The 22,507-nt window shown below is 30.3% G+C and overlaps 2 protein-coding genes across 2 annotated transcripts in view; both read right to left on the bottom strand.

Annotated features, from left to right (window-relative positions):
* Positions 1 to 1,579: 1,579 nt before the first annotated feature.
* On the bottom strand, positions 1,580 to 7,606 carry LOC145321958 (uncharacterized). Its single transcript, XM_080163672.1, has 6 exons — positions 7,515 to 7,606; positions 5,826 to 5,923; positions 4,213 to 4,964; positions 3,580 to 3,937; positions 2,844 to 3,033; positions 1,580 to 2,262 (listed from the first exon to the last, which is right to left on the bottom strand). The coding sequence occupies exons 2-5, from the start codon at positions 5,890 to 5,892 to the stop codon at positions 2,948 to 2,950; spliced, it is 1,263 nt and encodes a 420-aa protein (XP_080019798.1). The 5' UTR covers positions 5,893 to 5,923; positions 7,515 to 7,606; the 3' UTR covers positions 1,580 to 2,262; positions 2,844 to 2,947.
* Positions 7,607 to 8,667: 1,061 nt separating this feature from the next.
* Positions 8,668 to 22,507, bottom strand: part of LOC145321961 (uncharacterized) — a 51,403-nt gene continuing 37,563 nt past the window's right edge. The window contains exons 15-19 of the mRNA XM_080163674.1: positions 20,010 to 20,188; positions 10,827 to 10,925; positions 9,882 to 9,982; positions 9,232 to 9,277; positions 8,668 to 8,774 (exon numbers count right to left, since the gene is read on the bottom strand). Coding sequence (XP_080019800.1) covers positions 8,726 to 8,774; positions 9,232 to 9,277; positions 9,882 to 9,982; positions 10,827 to 10,925; positions 20,010 to 20,188 — 474 coding nt within the window. The 3' untranslated portion in view covers positions 8,668 to 8,725. The remainder of the gene's footprint in view (positions 8,775 to 9,231; positions 9,278 to 9,881; positions 9,983 to 10,826; positions 10,926 to 20,009; positions 20,189 to 22,507) is intronic.

The raw sequence follows: 22,507 nt of genomic DNA, 5'->3' as shown, positions 1-22,507 counted from the left end.
TTGATTTCCGGAAGGGTTAATTTTGTTTGTCATAATTGAGAATGTACATCAATGTATCGCCGATTGTTTTATCCCTCAAGATGTAGGCAGATTACTACTAGTCTTTTACTTTTGTTCAGATACACATATATGAACAGAAAGGCATCCTACTTTTTTAACACAAGGGTTACTATACATATATATTTATGTTAATATAAAAAAAGAAACAAGGTTGATTTTTTTAATTATCCAAAATATTTGCCAGAAAGTTTAAAACACCCTATCTATACTATGTCAGGGACCGTGATTCAGCAAATAAATTCAATACAGAATTGATGAAAAGTTGGATATTTTGTTTTTGGTAAACTTGGGGTAAAATTCTTTTTTGTAACCTAACCAAAAAGAAGTAAAAATCATAAAATAAATACCAATTTTGCTGGCCTATGACTTCGGCCCATTTCCCCCTGGGCTAAAAAACTGGTTTTTATTTAATATTTTAATATTAGCAGAAAGTTGTTAATAATTCGATGCGATAAATTAATATTTATAAATTCTAAATTGTTTTTCAAAACCCTGGTTCCTTATCCATGAAAAACTAAAATTTCTTATCTTAAACTACTTTTTAACAATTTTATGAGTATACTAAGAACAGTAATAAGTACTAGGAAATATGGATTTATTTACTCGTTTCATAGGCATTTTAATGCAGTCAAATATAGATTACAGGGAAAGGAAATGTAAAAAATAGACTTAATTCTAAAAATTAAATAGCCTAAATCAATCCTAGGACATATATCTTAACAGACATACATAATAACCTACTACTGTATTATATCCTAAAGATGTTATTATGTTGATACAATAAATGCATAATTTAGAGAAAAAAACAAAAACTGTTCCTTGCCAATACAACCATGAAATATATTGATTACGGGATTTTAAATTATTTTTTATCTTTTAAGAATTGTATACGCAATTTTTTCTCATGTGTAGTGTTAAAGATAATGGAATGAAAATGTTAAATAATAACGTAATCCTCGTTTAAAACAAGGATGGCATCATCCATGAAGTAAAGCTGAACGAAACAGCTATTTGAACATAACCAATTATAGAGTGAAACACTTTAAACAGTAATGAAACAAATTATAAAGTAAAAAAATAAAACTTGAAAACCAACATGTACCGTGTTGTATCAGAAATCTTAGAGAAAGGTTTGAAATCATTAGAATGATTATCTTATAATTGTCTAAATTACATTATCTAAAGGTAGAAAAGCTTCGCTTAGACAACACCATGACAACATCCATAAGTAGCGAAGTTCAAGAAAATCATGGATGCACCAACAGACTATCTGAGTTTTAGAGTAGATGTTCAGTAGTAATTCGGATAGAAGGTAGAAATTCACCAAACCTTCGCAAATCAATGTATAAATGATACATGACTGAAAGGCTGACGTGCTTTTATCTATGGTAAGGGATATCCTCCAAACCAGTCTTTCTTGAATAACAGCTGAGAAAACTGCTTTGCCCCTTCAAAAGATTGACTGCCGGACGTCCAAACACAGTTAAATATAGAGTAGCTTCGCATTAAAAAAAAACAATTTCTTAAAAACTATAAATAGATTTATTACATTTTTCTCTATAAATACAAAAAAGAGGAAATATAATTAGTTACTTCACAATTATAAAATGGCATAAATATTAATTATTTTCAAATAATTATTAATAATAATATTAATTAACAATTAATAATTTAATTAATGTTTTGGTATTAGGCACCGGACTCATTAAATGACAAAAAAATAGGCAACTTTACTTGAACCAAAAGGGGGCCACAATTTTTTTTAAATGCTTAATTTTGAGTTGGGTTTGAGAGTTTTGGGAAGGGTATAGAAATAAACTTATTTCATAAAAATTACATATTACCTTATAGTGTAATAATAACAATAGAGGAGTAGGACAATGTCAATAATTTTAGATCCTTCAAAATATCAAATAAAAGCTGTTATTCAAATCTAATTTAAGCACTAACAACTTAGGGGTGAGGAGGGTTAATTATCTTTAATCCCTTCAAATATAGAACAAATGCTAATTAATACTGTAAAAAATACTATAATTATTATCATTTACATAGGTATATCAATACATTATTTTTACAGTATCTTATAAACAAATTATTATTAAATTATATATTATTTATTATTATCAATTATTAAAAATCAGAGGTAAAAGTTATTTTATTTTATTGATACAAATTTTTCTTAAGTTGAATGTTCCTCAAAACCTGAAAAAAAATGAAAATTGTTATTTGTTTAATTTTATTTTATAATACAGACAAAATTTAAAATAGTAACTTTGAATTTAACAAGACGTTTGACTATTTGTAATCAATAAAACCAGAAAGCTAAAGGTATGGGACATTAAACGTTAAATTGATGTACATGCCCAATGATGATAATAAAAACCACACTTAAGTGTATTAAAATCATTGTTTGAAATGTTTGAACACCTAAACACAGCCAATCAGAATTTTTAACTTTTACGTGATAGGTCATGTTTATAAACTTAGGGTACTAGTGTAATTTACAGCCTTTTGTACCCTCCCTCCTTGATTAAAGCCAAAAAAGCAAATTTATATAATTGGTTGATTTCTAATAGATGATGTACATCATAATGATAGGGCCTATTTTAGACAGAAAGGTTCATCGTAAGGAAAACGATTCAATGTAGTTTTTACTGAAGTTTTTCTGCAAATGAGATATCTCTTTTTTTGTTTAATGGTTGATATGCCCCTTTTACATGCAGACAGACATCCTGTTACTTTAATGTAAATTTCATGATTTTCTATAAAAAACAAGAACATACCTCTATCCAAAGAACAGGACTCATTTCTACCCAGGAATTTGCTGAATGATTTGCCAACAGCTGGCAGAAACCTGGCAGAAACTGGGGCTAAGTACAAAAAGGTATCAACAGATATTGTGGCATTGAGCTGGATGCAAGAGTTGAAGGCTAAGACACCGTCGGATACACGCTGGACTTCGCTTAGATATTCCTAAACAAAACAAATCCATCAAATATTGCAATACAAAAAAAGATTTATCTCATCTAAGTTTGATTGTTTGATGCAAAGATTTTTAAATTATTGCTCTAATCATGTAAGCTTTTTAAAGTTTTAGGTATTTTTAAGCTAGTTTTTGAACTCTCCCTTCTTTACCCCAAAGGTGAGTCCTCTAAATGCTAGGGGCGAATAGACTGGTTTTTTTGTATTGTAAAATAAAGCATTGATTTTTAAAAGAGAAGAAAACAATATAATATTAGTTTTTATATTTTTATATTGTTTAAAGTTAATCAAATGATTTTCGGAACAATTAGTTTTCTTTGATTTAAACAATTAATGAGTCAGAAAAAAGTATTGAAAACATCTTTTGATTAATTATATTTCACAATATACAAACTGAGTTCACCCCTTGTCCGAGGAGCTGAGTTTTTTAAGGTTATATTTTATAAAAATAGCCTAAAACCTTTGGATTGCATTTAAATTTCTATATTTTGTATAAAAATGAATTTAAGTGTTCTAGAAAGATATAAATTAACTTACTTAGAATATTTTTCATGTGCCTGTTATCTCTGGACCTCTGAGAGTAGCTCCACCTCTTGTTTTGCACACTATGCCCTTGTTGTGATGACAACTTCTTCCCATGCGCCTTTTTCCCCTCCATCCGCCGCTTTTTCTGCACAGCTGTTGTGTAGCCGATCTGACCGCTGAAATTATCTAGGCCGCCGATTTCAGTTTCCTCATCATCTTGGCTGGAATCAATGTTGATATCATTGTTGTTATTGATATCACTTTTAGAAACGTTTTTCTGATATTCCAGGTGGTCTTTTTCACTAGGAACTGTGTTGCTCAAATCTCTCAAATTTTCTTCAGACATTTCTAGCCCTCCATTTCTTGAATCCTAAAATATATTAAATTAATTTAATAATTTCAAGGTTGCTAGATTTTATAACACTAATTGTAAAACTCAAGTATATTCAAAAGTTAAATAAAAGATATGTTAAATATTTGTTTAGAAAAAAAAGATATTAAGAAGTTATTTCTCCTCTGGCCTAATTAAATAAGGTTTTAAATGCTCATAAATATTTGATACTTTTCCATTTTCATGAAAATTTTAAGGTAATTAAAAGAAGTTGAAATAAAAATTCAATCAGAATAAAGCTAAAAAAAATATACCTGTTTTTCTGTCAATGCCAATCCATAGTCATAGATCTTATTCAATTCTCTCTCATATTCCAGCTCTTTATCTTGTTTCTCTGATGTTCTCTTTTTCAGCCACAAATCTGCCTCTGAAGTTTCACTATCAGCTTCATAGTTATCATGTCCATCTCTGAGATCATTCTCATTTGAATCTAATTGATCATTATTGGTGGTAAGTTGAGGTTCTCTTGATTGTTGTCTTAGTAATTTTGTCATCCAAGGTAGGATTGTTAATGAGGGCCTGTCAATTGATTGAGGATTTCTTTGTCTGGGTGCTTGATTGTCAAAAAATATTGGCATTACCCCTTTTTGGCCCAGGATATATGAATAAGGATTGTGTATGATAGCAGGCGCTTTGTAGGTATCTGATAAAACATCCATGTCTTCATTGTTTTCAGGGTCATCGAAGTAAGCTGGTAGGTCTGCCAGGGTAGGCATAACATTCCTTTGTCTACTTTTCAAATTTACAGCAGTTTCTGCAATTCTAATGTCGTCTTTAGTGTCATAATTATAATTTCTGTACATAAAGTTGTCTTTGTCATCAGTAAAATCGTCTTTGTTACTGCCATATTGAGGGTTTCTGTTGTGATGGCTCTGGATTGTGTGAATTGGGGCTGTCAGGGAGTCGAACTGAGGGTCAAAATCGATGGTGAAGCCAGGCAGCGCGGGCTCCACCTCCTTAGTCAGGTCTGCACTGGGGTTATCAACTGAGACTACATTTTCCATACCTGAACATTTTGGCACATTAGAACATTTGATAAAAAGTACAAAAATAAACAACTGGCAAGAAAAAGCTAAAAATCTTAAAGTGAATTTATTTTGTAAGCCTATGACTTCATAAATGCAATATGCATTTTATCTTTGTGAGAGAAAAAAATATTTGCAATTCTTTAATGAATGAATTCCTTTTTATTCATATTTATATTTTCAAACCCCACCAACACTAATACACAAATATTTGCTAATGTCATCAAAATACCAAGAAATACATTTTTTGTCAATTTTGTATTTTTACCAAAATTGAAACCTATATTTATGTTTTTTTTCTCAAATATTCCAAGATATTAATAAAATATTTTTTAAAAAGACTTTTGAGCTTTTGGGTCCAAAGCATTTTTTGAGAAGTTAGAAAATTAAAATTATTTTGTTTAATAATAGACCAGAGAATATTTATAATTGAGTCAATGAAATCTCAATTGGTGGACACAGAAATACACCCTATTACTCTACAATTAAAATGATAAAATATAAAGCAGTAGGCAAACAAATATAACCTATTACTTTATAGTTAGTACAAGTTGTTTTATCCCTAGCCACTTCGAGAGCAAGGACGTCCAATTAGGGGGGGGGGGAAGGAGTGAAGAGTTGATTACCCCCTCCCCAAAATTTTGAATTTTTGCCTCCACCAAATGAAAAAGCTTGGAAGCCCTTGTTTGAGAGGGTCAGGGATAGCCTAACCCCCCCCCCCCCCAAAAAAAAAGACATTTGTAAAGTTTCCCTGAAAAAAATAGTCAATTCAGACCAACAGTTTATGAGATCTTTAGCTTCAGACAAATTACTACTTTATGGTAAGAATGCTGAAAGGTTACCTAGTCTGACTAAAAGAAGAATACATGTTGCTCTGATGTGTGTGGAACAAGGAACTAAACAAATCATCTAACTCACACAAGCTCAAACTCCTAACTATCTGAAATAAAAAGATTACTGTAAGAATTTCAAAATCCAATCTCTCAACTAAAAACCTAAGGACTGTTTCTAAATTCTAATTGATCAACTCCCATTAAAGTTGAATGTCTAAATTCTAGAGTTGGATTATGATCAATAAATTTTAAAATAAAAATTTGTTAGGGTTAAAATCAAATTATTGCCTCCTTGGCCCCTTATTTGCAAACCTTTATCTTTATCATTAAAAAAAAAATTGAGACAAGGCGAAATTATTTTAGCTTAAGCGAAATATATTTTCTACTTAGCAGTGTGTTCTTATTGTGTAGTACAGCTCTAGCCGCTCGTTTTTTGAGACTATTTTAGCTTTATTATAGTTTGAAATGTTGTGTAAATTTATATAATTCAAAGCTTTAACAAAGTAATAAAAAAAATTTATCTGTTCTTAGATAAGCTAGTAAGGTTTGCTGACATTCTCTATTAGTAAGAAGTAGGTATATAATGTATGAACTTAGACTAAATTATTATCATTTTCATTCATCAAAATTGAATCTGTTCATTTGCTATACTATAATTTACCCAGGGTATAACTTTTCCATGTAATTAAATCATTTATAATCTATACTTTTAATATAATTAGAATTATTCTACAAAAAAATATTCTAAACTCTAATATTTTTGAAAATAAACATTTAAGAAAAATTTCTGGATTTGAAACTTGAATAGTTTAATAAAATAAAATGTAAATGTTACAACCTAACTTGAAATCTGCAAATCAACTAACTAATTATGTGAATGACATTTTAGAAATCACAAAAAAAATGTGTTTTTTAGTTATTTCATCATAGTTTATATGTATTGAGTAGTGAACATACAACTAGTTTTCAAAAAAAATTTGTATTTTTACTAAGTATACAATGAATTTTGCCCAAACTTAGTTTAGAATGTTTTAAATGCATAGCTAGTTTTTGAGATTGAAAATTGAAAAATAATTTCAATTAAGACTTTTTTATTTAAAAAAAAATAATAACTATGATAAAATGAAGAACTTTTAATACTTTTTTTGGATTGAAAATATACAATAATTATGATCAATGAAGATTTTTTATTTAAATTAATATAATTTATCAATCTTGACTTTTGTGCCGCTATAAACCAAATTGTTTTTTCTCAAATGGTAGTTTTTAAAATCGCTGCCTAATTATAATACCTAAAAAAGCTTCCTTATTAAATGCTAAATGTTTAAAACTAATATATATATGGCTTATATTTTACAAAAATTTTAAATGATTTTGTAAAAATCCATAATTTTAAAATTCTCGCTTTGATAATCTAGAACTTTGAAAATTTAAATTCAACTTTCATACAGCCAGCTTTTTATACCAAGCTTTTTAGATAATTAGGAAAATCATAGAAGAACACCCGTCATATTAAGAAAATAATTGGTTGGTTAAAACTAAAATTTTCGGTCTGATAATTAAAATCTTAAATCTAAATCTTTTCTATTTTTTCAATGGTTGTTCCCTTGCATATGTATTACTTTCATTAAAAATCATCTTTTATTTATTTAGAAAAAAAGAGAATAAACCATAATACAAATATGATGTTTAACTTACTTTATAAGTGTATGAAGATTAATATGTAAACCCTAACTAGTAAAGTAACCGAGTCCTTAGTGGCTATCCGAGTTTTTTATACACATATTTATAACAATTTTTTATCTATCCACTCTTTTATTCTCTTTTTTTACCTGTTGCTCTTTCCCCTTCTCTCTCTCTCTCTCTCTCTCTCTCTCACTTTCTCTCTCTAATATAAAGGTGTAAATTTACTTTCGCATTTATTATCATTTTCGCTGTTGTAATTATATGCGGTCTTACTAGATTTATTATTACTTAGATCTTATCCCAGATTATCATGTATTCTAATAAAGTGATTCTTGTAGCTGGCTAAAAATGATGTCCATGTTAGCAACATAAATTGGCGACAATTTTCCCCTCTGTCATAATATCCAGATATATTGTATAATCATTTTTTAATGTGGTACATATGCGGAAGTGAATGGGCACCAAAATTTCTCGCAAAACCACTTGTATGGAAACTTGTTGCTCTCTTTAGAAAGGTCTCGAAGAAGTTAGAAGATTTTTTATCGGTGAATCGAGAATCATTCGCGGATTGGTTATTTATGTAAAACAAGAATGATAATTTTAATTGTAAACGGATCATTTAATAATAATTTATTAAATAAACATATATGCACAGTTGAATAAAATTTATAATTTAAATTCTTTATTAGAAAATCACGAAACCTTGCTCCATACTATAATATAAAACTAAAAGGAACCTTACTTAACCAATAGTAAGTAAGCAGGAGTTGTCTAAATTTTTGGCTAACGGAATTCATCTTGTTTTAGCTACCAAACATCAACATAGTTCTAAATATTTAAAAGTATGGTTTAATTTGAATTCAACCCTGACGATTTTATACCAACTTTGTAAAAACAAATATTACACTTTTAACACAAAAGCTATAATGGAACGTTGCACCGTTATGATTCCCTTTAGAGTAATAGGTAAAGAAAGCTTTATAAATATTTTTAGAGAGGTTATGTGCACTCCCTGAAGGGTCGACTCCCTCACCCTACTAAAGTGCCCCTAGAGGCGTCTAGAGACGTATCCGCTAATATCAAATATATAGATAAGTAGATATGTCAAACATACCTGTGATACTGACAAGCAAAAATTATAAAATCGAATATTATAAAATAAAAAAAAGGTATATAATATATTTATTTGAAAAATTACAGTAAATAAATAAAATATGCGGAGATTAGAAAAAAAGTTTCCAAAACGAGCCACTCTTCTTTTTCTTAGTTTTCCTAAAAAAATAAAGTTTAATTATATAATTATAAAAAAGGATGACAACATTCATAAGTAGCGAAGAGCTTTTTTTACTCAGGGAAGTTTTATGACTATTTTGGGGAAGGAAAATTAGACCCCCCCCCCCCCCCACCCAAAAATAAAGGAATAACAAGATTAATTTTCCAAAGGTAGTGTGAGTTTGAAAAAGTGGGACATAATAAGATAAACAGACGAGTTTTTTTTTTTGGAGACTTTCGTTTTAGATGTCCAAAGGGTCATATAAATGACGAGAGAGGGATAAAAAAAGTTTGGACTTGATGGAAGAAATGAAAACGGTTTTTAAAAAATCATACAAAAATCATGTTTCTTTTAAACTAAATTTAAAGTTGGGGTGTCGATTAGAGGCCTCTAGAGGAGTAGCCGTTGTTAGTAACATATAAATCTACTATAAAATTATTTTACAAATTAATTTACCTATGGTTCAATAAAGCTGTTTGATTTCCAATGACACAAGGACCACCTAAAAATACAAAAAAAAATATGAATTTAAATTTAATATACAGAGTATTTTATTTAACACTACAGTCGAAGTTACTGTTGGGCAGTTTTTAGTTTCTAAATAGAGAAGTTAATCAAATGTTACTCAGCATGTTATCATGTCAATTAACAATATAAGCATCCAGTCTTCATTATTTGTTCATCGGTCTGTCGGTAGATCTATGGAGGATATAAGAATTCTGTAAGGAATTGATTAAATCTGCTGTAATCTGAGATGAAGCTATTGTCTTAGATAGATAGGGTCCTAGGACAAACGCAGGAGTCCCAAACGTCGGAGTGGAAACATAACCTAACCAGATCTATTTAAACTATCTTATACGTTTTTAAATGCCCAACCCCTTCGAGGAGCTTCATTGTAAATTCATACCTTAACCTAACCTAACCTGTATAGAAATACTTAATCAAATTAATATTTTAACACTCCTGCGTTTTTCCACTCTGACGTTTGGGACTCCTGCGTTTGTCCTGAAACCAGAGATAGGTGATTTGTTCTGCTGATGAATAGATCTTCAATCTACAACAATCTTGGTCTATCGGTCTGTCCGTGATACTATGGAGGAATATACCTTGGGAAACCGTAGACACTCCAGAAAATGATACGGGACCCGAGGGGGAGGGCAGCCCAAACTGTTTTTCAGGATAAACAGGGTAGCCGAATCTGTTGTGCCTGAAAATCAAATAATTTGTTATGTTTGCCATTTCAAAAATATGTTGTATCTGAAATGAAATGATAAATTTAAAGTAAAATTTTAGTAATAATTGTTTAGACAAAGATTTTTTTTTGTTGAAAACTTATGCCTTTTCGAAAAATACAGTCCTTTCGATCAAAAATTACAAAGGTACACAAAATAACATTTAGACAGACACACATACATCCTGCTATTTTGAGAAATACCAGAAAAACTGAAATTATTTTCTAAATCTTTTAGTCCAAAACAATTGTAAATCCAATAAAGAATGAGAAACGGAGAAGGAACAAAGTTGGACTCACAAACTCACACACAGACAAACTTTTTGGAGATCGTTGTTTTGGCGGTCTTTAGGGCCCAACAAAAGACAAGAAAGGGCTGGTTGAAGTGTAGGAAACTGTTAAAGAATATATAGACAGAGCTGAGATGCACTTTGTAAACAAAATCATTTTTTAGGTAATGTTAAGTGAATTGGCATACTTGACTGACTCAGTCAAACATATGAACATACAGACGGATGGACACACTTTATTGTTATACTAGCGGCTACGCCTCTAGGGGCTCTTAAGGTAGGAGGGGGAAAAGTCGACCTCATCCCATTTTAAATTTGAGTTACAAAAGAGTTTTTAAAAAATTAGGGGGGGGGTGAACACACCCTACTCAAAAATAGTTTAAAACCTTCCCAGGACCTATTAGAAGCTTCACTGTAAAGGAGAACAATATCGGTTTAGCGGTTAGCGAGAATCAGGACAGACAAAAAACGCTTACTACTTTATATAATAGGATAGTAGCAATACAACATGTATAGAACTCTGACTTAACCTTGAAGGAACTCCATGAGTCCAGGGGGAGGTGGGAGAGAAGGGGTAACTGTCCAAACTTGTGGTTATAGAATCTCCATCGTCGGACATCTTTTGTCGCCTGAAATTGTACAACATCAGCAAAGAATTTGATATAAAAGTTCTTTATAGTAACAGGATCTATGTCTGTCTGTCTATCAGTAAGAACTCTTAAACCTGTAGTCAAGGAATCGTCAAACTTGTGTGACTATAGTAAAGCGTTTGATTTGTTAGTTTTATGATAATAGAAGGCATTTGACATTTGAAATTGTCAATCTTATGTACTAAAGTAACAGGATTTCTGCATCTCTATCCGTTTGTGTGTCCCGTAAGATCTCTTTTAAATTGAATCATCAAATTAAGACAACTTTTGTCTCAAGAAATTTTGTAATATCAGAAAGGCATTTGATATTTCTATTTACCTTCTTATGGGTCCATTGAAAGTTTTTAACTATCTGGAGAAGGGTAACGCCAAAAGAGAAATCACCACTAGAAAATAATAGCCCTCCTTTTTAAAATGGGGGTGGGGCGACCTCAGGCCTCTAGGGGCGTAACCGCTAGTTCTATACACATATAGCATATTATCTTCATTTTACGATGTATACAAGAAGATTTTCTAAACCGTCCGCCCACAAGCAATTTCATAATTATGAGGTTAAACTCTTAATTAACATAAGAATTAGTACTATTTAAACGGAATTATTACTTTTTTTAGCTTTTAATTGCTACGCTGTTTTTTAATATATTTCTCCTTTTTCTTTTACTCCATTCTAAATATTTTTTTTAAAAACCTAACCCTCTCGCCCTTGAGACGCAAAATTTTTGAAGAAATTTTTGAAATGCCTTTTCCTTGCGTCATTACTAATTGTATGTTTGACTTTTACTCATGGCTTTTGTCTGAGTAGGGATACAAGTATAGGACAATGGAAGATAAATAAATCATGTCACAATTCTTGCAGTTAAGAATTATGTATTTGGTAGATTAAAATTAAGGGGAAAGAATATTTTTGTTTCTTAATTTTTTCATGTTATTAAGACAATATGATTATGCATGCAATTATACTGTTCATTATTCTGTTAATATTATGTCGCGCGGCCAAGACTATTTTTTTACAATAGTCGATCAAATTTTAAACCCTTGAAATTACATATCTATTTAATTTACATTGATTTCCACGGGGATAAGTTATTGGAACATAAATTTATCTGCCATTGCCATCTCAACAAATTTAAAGTTATCTATAATACAAAGTAGAATGATGTCTATCCGTATGTCCGTCCGTCTGTCCTTTCATTTCTTAAGATTTCGGTAACCACAGAACCGATTGGATTCTACTCTTCAGAGAATAAACCTACTGGTCCTGTGGTGGTTTTAGGCTATTTTCTTGAGGGTTGGGACACCCACAACCCCCCAAAAACTAAAAAAATCCCTCACCATTTTATTCAGGCAGTTATTTTAAAATAAATGGCAGCATCAGAAATACTTAATTTTTTTAAAAATAACCTCTTAGGGCAAATTCCCTAGAGGCTAGGGGCGAAGCCGCTAGTACAAAATAAAATATTAGTATATGTGTTGTTATTGACAGCTTATACCAACAATGAAAGTAATTTGGAAAAAAATCACACAACCTATACATGATTCTCAGCTGTCGTTGGGGGAAATAAACATAGTAAAATTGTCGACCTAATTATTTGTCCTCCAAATATTATTTTAGATTTATTTAGCTTGTTGGCCATACCTTATTCCTGGTGTATTGGTAGGTGATTTTTCTTTAAATGCAGGATGTAAAAAAGTCAACTGTAATACTGTAAATCTTGGGTATGTCTATTTGAAACCCTGCAAGATAATTCCTGTTATTATTATCTATTTTTTATTTGATGCAGTAATCCTATTAGCATGATTTTTGAATGGGGATTACAATTACAAATAGGCACAAATTTTGCTAATAATTAAAAATATATTCACTTTTTCATTTTTTTAAAATTGCAGTTACTTTATGTATGCCATTGTTCGTTTGTCTGTCTAATTTGTTGAGCTTCTCTTTTAAGTTATCCTTGTTTAAATTAGGACATCTTTAAATCATGTTATGAAACTGACAATTCTATATTTCTTAAGCAAAAGTTGCCAAATACAAAATTTTAATAATTGAAAACTAAAATATTTTATTAAAGTAATGTTTTCATTGTTTGAAAGCCAACAGTGATTTTATTTGGCAGGGGACATGCCATGATTAATTGTATTGTAGTCTAGCAATTTAAGTAGAAGGATAGAGAAGGAGCGAGCAATGTGTAACTCTACCCACTGGATGGGGACCCTGTGCCGACTTTCAATTTGATCTTTTAATATCAGCCAATAGCCTCGGAAATGTAGACACAGACAAGTCGCTACAAGAGAACAAAAAGCAATTTGTTAGCAGATGAAAAGGGTCCTCACCATTTGGGCCAGATAGTCTTTTTTTTATTTATACGTCTATACTTAAACATTTAATGTGTAGGACATGGCTTTAATATTAAACAAGGATGACAACATCAATGAGAAGCGTAAAACAAAAAAAAGGTGAGTTAAGTAGCAAGTGTTCAGTAGTCAGAAAAATATGAATAAATTGATAATTATAAAACCTTTATATATAAAAAATAATATGAGTCTTCGGACCTAACAGACTAAAAATACTGGAGGGACAAAAAAATTTTCAGGCATTATCTTGAATAGCTACTGAGAAATAAACGTTTCCTCAAAGCCGTTCATATTTAAGGACAGACAGAAGATATGAATTATATTATTGAATATCTTAACGACTAAATAAGATAAAAATAAAAGGCCTGCAATTATCAAGGGGTAGGGCAATGAATAATAAATAACTATTTCTCCCAATTCTAGGTTTATAGATTTATAGATACCAACAAATCAATACTTAATAAAAGTATTCAAAGTTTTTGAGCCAACAATTGAGAGAACGTGATTATAAAAACTTTGGATACTTATAAAATTCCCTTCCCTCCCTTCCTTCTTGAAAAATTGTCTATAATACAAGACGATACATAAATTTCAGAATGTCTCACAACAAGTTCTTATCCAGGGGATAAAAATATGTTTCAAAGCCATTTAACACTTTGCAAATACAATTTTACTATCATTTGTTCTAAATGCAAATTTTTCAATTTAAAAATCGATGCCTCCTAACTATGAATGACAAGCAATGTTTACTTAGGATGTTCTTACAAAATAACAATATTGTCATAAAAATATATTTTGCAATGGAATTTTTAACCAGTCCAAAAAAGGTAAAAAAATTTATTTTATGAATTCTAGTATATTGTTTTTTTTCCTATTGGTCTTCCCTAAAGGCCTCCAGTGGAACTTGAGAGAGAAGGCTGAGGGGGGGGGGGGATGGAGTAAAGTAGAAAAGGTTTCGGTTCAGGGGTTAGCAAAATTCGTTGCTAAAGCCAAACATCCCATCACTTTTTTATACGGATGTGCAAAATAAATTTAAATAAATGAAAATAATAGCAATGAAAATTCAGCCATCTATCTTAAATATCAGCCATTGTTTTTTTTAAAGGAAGCTTTTTAGAATCGGTCCGTCTTTCTGTTTGTTCTGGCATGTTAGAATTTTTCCATGATTTCAAACTTAAGTCCATTTAAAGCATCTTTATTTTTGCCTTTTTTGACAAGTTTATATATTGCTGTTTTCATAGAACACCTTGTTTAATGCGACCCTGAAAATTTCGCGAATTTCCTGTCCTATATGTTTTTGTAAAAATTAAAACCATACAAATTAACAATCTTTAACAAGGACAATGGCATCCATTAAAAAAAAAATTAAGAAAATTAAGTTTGATTATTTGTTTAATTATCTAATTATTAGGTTTTATTATTGATTGTTTAATTGCAATGTTAACTTTATAACAGCTAGCAAACAAAAAAGAAAACTTTAAACCAAAAATTGCTTAAAACCACCATAAGTACATTGCATGAAAAACATATTCCGATTCTTATGGGCTAAAAAATCATTTTTCTTTGTATTGTAGATATCAAAGAATCTTCTGTACTCAATTACTGTTCTTTGGCTTTTAATAAAGTTCTAGCTTTTTTGATAAACCACCATTTGTACCCATTACATCTTGTAAGATATCCTCAAAAAGGTGTTCTATCCCTTCCGCTACATTATCACATTTGCATCAGTCTTAAGTGTTAATTTATATATTACTAGCGGCTACGCCCCTAGAGGCCTCTAGTGGCACTTTAAATATTTTTGTTTGTTAAAGTTAATTTTTTATGTACGATACCACCTTATTTGACGTTGAAGTCTCCCCTAAATTTTTAAAAATTTCGATTTTTTTGTCATTTCTCTTGGGAGGGTGGTGGTACCCTCCCCCAAAATAGTTATAAACCTTCCCGGGACTTATGAGAAGCTACCCTGTTAAGGAGAACCCGATCGGTTCAGCGGTTAGCGAGATCCTTCGGTACAGACACACAGACTGACAAACATCCTGTTACTTTAGTATAAGGATTATAGTTTGTTAAGAGAGTCACGTATGACCTGAAATATTAAAAGACTATACATAATTTGGGGTCTGAATGATATTGACAATGAATCTGATAGTAAAATTATTATTAGTTTTTTGCAAAGTATTATTTCCTTGTGTCTAAAAAGAATTTATAATATTTTTTTAAAGAAGTAGGTAGCGTGATCCTTTGGTACACTTATTTACCTTTTTTTTATAGCCAAGATGGAAATAAGTACTTTTTCAAGTCTCATTAATTTGCATTGCAAGGCTAAGGCATATTAGTAAAAGATACAATAATGAAAATTTTAATGCCTAGTACAGCTTCAAATATATTACTAAAAAGGAGATATATTTGATACTTTGATTACTTCTATTTGAATCACGTTATTAGATAAATGCTTATAGCAAATTTTTAGAACTATTTTGTTTGGGATGTAATGTAAATATTTGAAATCAAGTGTTTTTCTATGTATAAAGCTTGTCTAAAGATTTTTTATGGTGGGAAGGGACTTTGGGCTGTTTGTAACACTAGTCCCCAAAGTTTTATATTTACGTTTCGGTTATTGGTTGGCTCAACAACTTTTGGGACTTCTAGTGAACTGTGATTTATTGCTTCATTCAGTTAAGTGTCCAAACGTGTCAACCACTTGTAATTGTAATCTGCAGAAGCCGTGATTTTTGTAAAATAATTAGGAATATTATTCAGTTAGGGAGTTGAATCCATTTTTATAAAAGCAGAAATATAATCTATGATTATGGTTTGGACCCTCTAAAACTGTAATCTACCTTTCCACTTTCCCCTCTCTTGGTGAAGATATCTTCAACGCCGATACGATTTTTGAAATGTAAGATTCTACTTTCCCCTCTCTTGGTGAAGATATCTTCAACGCCGATACGATTTTTGAAATATAAGATTCCACTTTTGTCTCTCTTGTTGAAGATATCTTCACCAAGAGAGGCAAAAGTGGAATCTTATATTTCAAAAATCGTATCGGCGTTGAAGATATCTTTACCAAGAGAGGGGAAAGTGGAAGGGTAGATTACAGTTTTGGAGGGTCCAAACCATAATCATAGATTATATTTCTGCTTCTATAAAAATGGATTCAACTCCCTAACTGTTATTAATTAAGACAATAATAAAAAAAATATTGTTATTCCAAAACACATTAATTGAAGCCCCAAATAAGATAAATCTCCGCCGGCCTTATATAGTCCCTGACCACATACCAGCTGTTTCCCGCCGGATTTTTTTTGCCTTTTCTCGCCATAATAGACAATTTTCAGTCATCTGAGATAAACTTTTTTTTTCATAAAAATATCTCTGTTATTTTCACTTGACACTTTAAGATTTTACACTTGCAATTTTTATTTAATATTGACATGTTTGAAATATTACAAGTGTAAAAGGGAAAAAAATTCTGTCGGGAGCGGCCTTCATAAAAGCAACTGCTGTGCCGAATTGTAGAGCTGTAACTATTTTATGGGCTGAGATCATACGCGTTTTACTTTTGGTTTCTGAAAGTGGCAAATCCACCTCCCCCCTTATGATTGCCTCATTAGGCTTCAAATATTAATAGTAAAAGAAAGAGTAGATGGCTTTCCTTATTTAATACAACAAAATTTTTAATATATGAATATTTACTTTGCAAGAAATGAAATACTCAAGCTATAGGATCTGATATACATAAAAATATGGAAAAAGTAAAAAATTTAAAATTAACATTCTTTGATATTGGTGAAACAATTTTATGCTTATTAAAAATTAACAATATTATTAAACATATTTAAAATTTTAATAATACTCTAAAGTTTAACATCTAAACTAAAATCTTATTTTTTTACCCTTTGTTTCCGAGTGTATATAATTTAATTATAAGGTAAATATGTGAATTAAAGTTTTTTAATGTTAAATTCTAAATTACACTGATTTGTGTTATCTAGGTTTCACAAATGATTATAGTCATTCATGTTAAAATGTTGATAAAATAATTCCTTAATGATTAATTTCATTGATTATCTAGCCTTGATTTTATATTAACTAATCAAATATTTTGCAAATTGATATTGATGATAATTTCATTATCCCATGTAAAAAGAATTTGCTAGTACAATTTTGTTCCAAATTGGACATTTTTAAGCTAGCTTTTGTAAGAATTGGTTTTATGTCCAGTAAGATATCATAAACGGCTAAATTGATCGTCAACAATTTTAGGAAGATCCAATACTGGTCCTAGGCAGGTTTAAGGCTACATAAAGTCCCCCGTTTATGACATTTTACTGAGAAAAAAAGCCCTTCTACTACTCAATTCACTTTAATAAAGAAAAATTTGGAGTTTACCACCAAGACTTGAAGCGTATTTCTTAGAAGCTAGAGGCGAAGCCATCAGACCTTAAAATTAGATTAAAACCTTCCTATCAGAAGTGCCACTATATAAATGGGCAAAATAAGTCTAAGCGTTTTTTGGATCTTAATAAACAGACAAATCAGCATTCAACATAAACTTTCGGATCATAGAAAAAACGAAGTAGTGGGGTTTGTCGTATTTTCAAAGTAGCTTTTTTCCTATTTCTAGCCACTGCTGGGGGCTCTAACCCTGCGGGGCAATCACCTAACCCAATATAACCTAACCTAAACTAAAATAACCTATCAAAAGCCATTTTCAAAATACAACGAATCGCCCCTTAATGGGCGTTGCCACGAAAGGGGCTATTCCCAAACTTTCTTCTGGACTGATGAACAGACAACCAGTTATTGTAAAGTTGCATCGCTACCCTGTGAAAGAGGCTATTCCCAAACTTTCTTCTGGACTGATGAACAGACAACCAGTTATTGTAAAGTTGCATCGCTACCCTGTGAAAATTATTTAAGGTTTGACACGGAACCTTCACTTTCAATTTTCAAGTGATTTCCGTTGTTTCTTACAATTTTTTTTCAGATACGTAGCATCTATAAATTAATCATTTGAATTAGTTTGTCGTCCATTAAAAACATGATTTTTAACAGAGAGAGAGAGGGGACAATAAACTGTTTATTACACTTTTAATCTTCAGAAGGGGTTATTTTAGTGATTTATCATTTGGGATGTACAATGGCACATCAATTTGTCGGCAATTGTCTTATCCCTTTGGACAACAATTTTAACTTGTTTTTTTTTTAGATGGCTATTTCTTTAAAATTGAGCCTTATCGTTCTAGAAATCATAATTTTACATATCCCAAAATTTTAATTTAATGTAAAAAACATGTTTAATTCAGACTTTGACATAAGTAATTTTACATACAGTAAAATGGTATAGGATATACGTTGATATATTGACAGAGCAAAATTTGTCGTCAATTTAGCTTGGTAAAATGGGCCTCATCTATTGATCAGTTCGTTCATCCTGTAGGAGAGGAGGGAAGGAGAAGGGATGGGGTAAAGATAGTGGATGGGTGATATCGTTATTTTAGCCTGTACATCAAAGTACATGAAAATCTGGTGCAACATCCAAGTAATAATATATACATTACTAGAAACATTTAATTTTGCTGTATCCTGTTTTTAAAAAATGAAAATACACGGAAGAAATTGTTTCAAATTGTTACCCTCAGTTTACCCTGTCAAATTATGAAGCTGCAATTGATGAATTTATTTAATACTTATATTTGCGGTAACTTTTGTTTAATGAAATCTTCCAATTTTTAACATTTACAAAACAGCCTACTGTATTGCATCAAGATCCATGACAGATCTATTTAGGAAATAAAAGTCTATATATGAGCTCAAGTTTTCCAAGCAATAAATGTTTAAAACTCATAGTGCTCCAATAATCCTTAATAAACTCTCATTGACCAGAACTATAAGACCCATTATTTTACTGTATGAAGAATAAATTCATTTTTTTTTATTTCATGTTGCTATTTGAATTATATTGAAGTATTAAATTTCTATCCATAAAACAGAAAATTTAAATTTATAATATAGTAAATAAAAGAAAACTTAGTTTTAAAATAATTTGATACTAGCGATACGTGAGTAATGTGGTCAGATATTGAACTAAAATTTAACAGTTAACTAAACATTTTAACCATTTCAGGATGATAAATTGAAATAAAAAATATTAAGATCCTAAAATAGTTTAAAGGAAGAAATCGTCAGGGAGAAGATTATGGAAGAATAGGGTTAATAGTCAGAATTCAGATAACCAAAAGAAAGTAAATGAAACATTGAATAAACCTAGCCAATAGCGAGATAATTATATCGAGCCCAACCCTAGTACTTAAATATTATCTATTTTTAAGACAATGGAAGATAAATTGATGAAGTAATCACTCAATGATAATATACAAAATTAGAATAAAAGAATTTGTTGTAAAGTTTAGACACTCCATCAAATAAAGGATTAAATAAAGATATCGAAATTTTAAGCCAACAAATGAGACAGCATTATAATTAGATATAACTTATAAGTGTAATTTACAGTCCAATGTCTCTACCCTACCTTCCAGATTTTTAAAATGCAAAGCTTCTCTAAAGCTACAAATCCTGTATTCGCCTTTCTCAAATGTAGTTTTTGGTATTTATTTCTGGTTTTTTTTGTGTGTGTAATTATATTTTTCATAAAGTAACAAAGCCATTACAAATTGTAGCTGTCCAACCAAATAATTACATGCTTACCTGAGAGTGCCCTCTCCCTTCTTTTTCCTCTCCTTGGTCAGCTGTTGCTGCTGTTGTTGTTGTTGTTCACTTTTTGGCGGGAACTCAGATTTTGGCGCCATTTTCTTGTTTGCCTCTGAGTAGCCGACCATGCGGCCGTTGACAGTTGTCAGGGAGGCAGGGGAACTCTGTGAGACAACCTAGAGATACAAAATAATCATGATTGGTGTTTGGATATTCACACCCTATTTACTTTTGGTAAATTAGTGATAAAAAAAAAGTAAAAAAGATGATAGAAATTAAACCATATTATGCAATATGATTATGATTTGCATCTTTTAAAATAAAATATCATCATCCAAAAAAACTATATATCTAAAATCAGCAAAATAAAAAGCATACATTTTCATTGAGCTTCAAACTTGATTTAAACGAACCCGGTATTAGTGTCTTAGAAATCATCTTAGTGACGTAACTAAAAACGAGGGATTAGAGGGGAGGTGGGAAAGGTAACCCCTAAAAAAGAGATGGATAATAGAGGTGATTGATAACTGATAATTGATAAAGAAAATGTAGGAAATAATTTATACTCTCTGTACTTTCTACCATAGATTAATTAATTTGTATTTTCTAGACAAGGATGACAACATCCATAAAAACGAAGCACAAAAATCAGAAGGTAGAACAAACGCACAATAGCTAGAGTGTCAGAACTTAATAAGCAGAATATTAATTTTGAAGTCTAAATGAAATAGCACATAAAGAAGGTGTATCAACTATTTTTTTTATAGCTAGCCGGTTATTTTAGTAAGTAGTAGATGTAAAATTTTTCATAGAATTCAGATATGCAATCGGTTTTTTTGTAGACCTCTTATTTTTAAAGTAATTTAAGTTTAAAAAAAAAAAAATTAAGTCGATTTTAAGGTACTAAAATGCAACAAAAAAAAGAAAGAAAATGGTCATTATGAACAAAAATAGTAAGATCTTTAATTTGACACCTTACTTTTTCAATTCTGTCAGGTAATTATTGAAAAAATCGATTTTTTTAAACCCAACGAGAATAAAAACTTTGAACTTAATTTTATTATTTCACAAATAAAAAAATATGGGTTCATATATACCATTAGAATCAGAAAAATATTACGAATCCATTGTAAGCAAAATTGAAAAAAAAAGTTTACAATATAGTATATAAACTACAATAAAAGGAATTATATGAAAATATCATATTATGTTGTACAGGCAACGTCTTAATTCTTCAATTGAGTATAAAAATGGGAAGGGGGTAAAGAGGGGGTAAAGAGGGGGTAAAAAAGGAAAGACAATCGTGTTGTCTGAACAAAAAAAAATAATTGGCCATTTCTGTAATTTTTTAATTTTTTAATTTTTTTCAATTTTGCTTACAATGGATTCGTAATATTTTTCTGATTCTAATGGTATATATGAACCCATGTTTTTTATGTCTGTTTGAGAAAATATTTAGGTCTAAAGTTTTTATTATACCGAGGTTAAAAAAATAGATTTTTTCAATAAGTACTCAACAGAATTTTAAAAGTAAGGTGTCAAATTAAAGATCTTACTATTTTTGTTCTTACTGACCATTTTCTTCTTTTATTTTGTTGCGTTTTAGTACCTTAAAACCGACTTAATTATTTTTTTTTAAAACTTAAATTACTTAAAAAATAAGAGGTCTACAAAAAAACCGATTGCATATTTGAATTCTATGAAAAATTTTACATCTACTACTTACTAAAAGAACCGGCTAGCTATAAAAAAAAAAGTTGATACAACTTCTTTGTTGCAAAATTGCGTAAATATAGCATACAGTAAAAGGACATACTTCCGTGCAAAATTTGAAATCAATAGTATAATTCTAATATGTCTAATAAATGTTGTCAAAAAAAGGTTGAAAAAAGTCTGCATATTTGATTAAATTTTTCTTAAAATCCGCATATTATGTTGATAAAAACTATAATATATTATCACTAGCAGTAACATCACTAGAAGCTTTTAGGGTGGTAAGGGGGAAAGTTCATTCTTCCAATTTTCAATTTAAGTTTTAAAACAAAGAAGTAAAATTGCGGAGATGGTACTTTTTTTCTAGGTGTTATTTTTTTTGGAGAGTGGAGAGCCCTCTTCCTAAATAGTTATAAACTTCTCTATACCTATAATAAGCTTCACTGTAAAGAAGAACCCTTTAGGTTCAGCGGTTAACAAGATCCGTTGCTACAGTCAAAAAAAGCTTAGCTTACTAATTTATATAATAGGATATAATAAAGTAACAGGATGTCTGTTTGTCTGTCTCTTTGTTTGTTTGTTTGTCTTTTTCTTTTAAAATCTAGAAAAATAAATTGGTTTATTAAATTGGACTCTCTCCTCCTCAAGTGCCCCAAGAGGCCTCTAAGGCGTAGCCGCTAGTAATAGGATACAGTAACAAAATGCTAATCCTTATATCAAAGTAAAAGAATGTTTGTGTGTGTGTGTCTATTTATATGGAAGGATCTTCCTAACTAATATGC

The sequence above is a fragment of the Acartia tonsa genome, chromosome 6 (assembly GCF_053477335.1).
Source record: "Acartia tonsa isolate MP-2025a chromosome 6, ASM5347733v1, whole genome shotgun sequence".
In the NCBI taxonomy this organism is placed as follows: Eukaryota; Metazoa; Arthropoda; class Copepoda; order Calanoida; family Acartiidae; genus Acartia; species Acartia tonsa.
The sequence above is the reverse complement of the archived record's forward strand: the minus strand, read 5'-3'. Positions and strand labels throughout refer to the sequence as shown.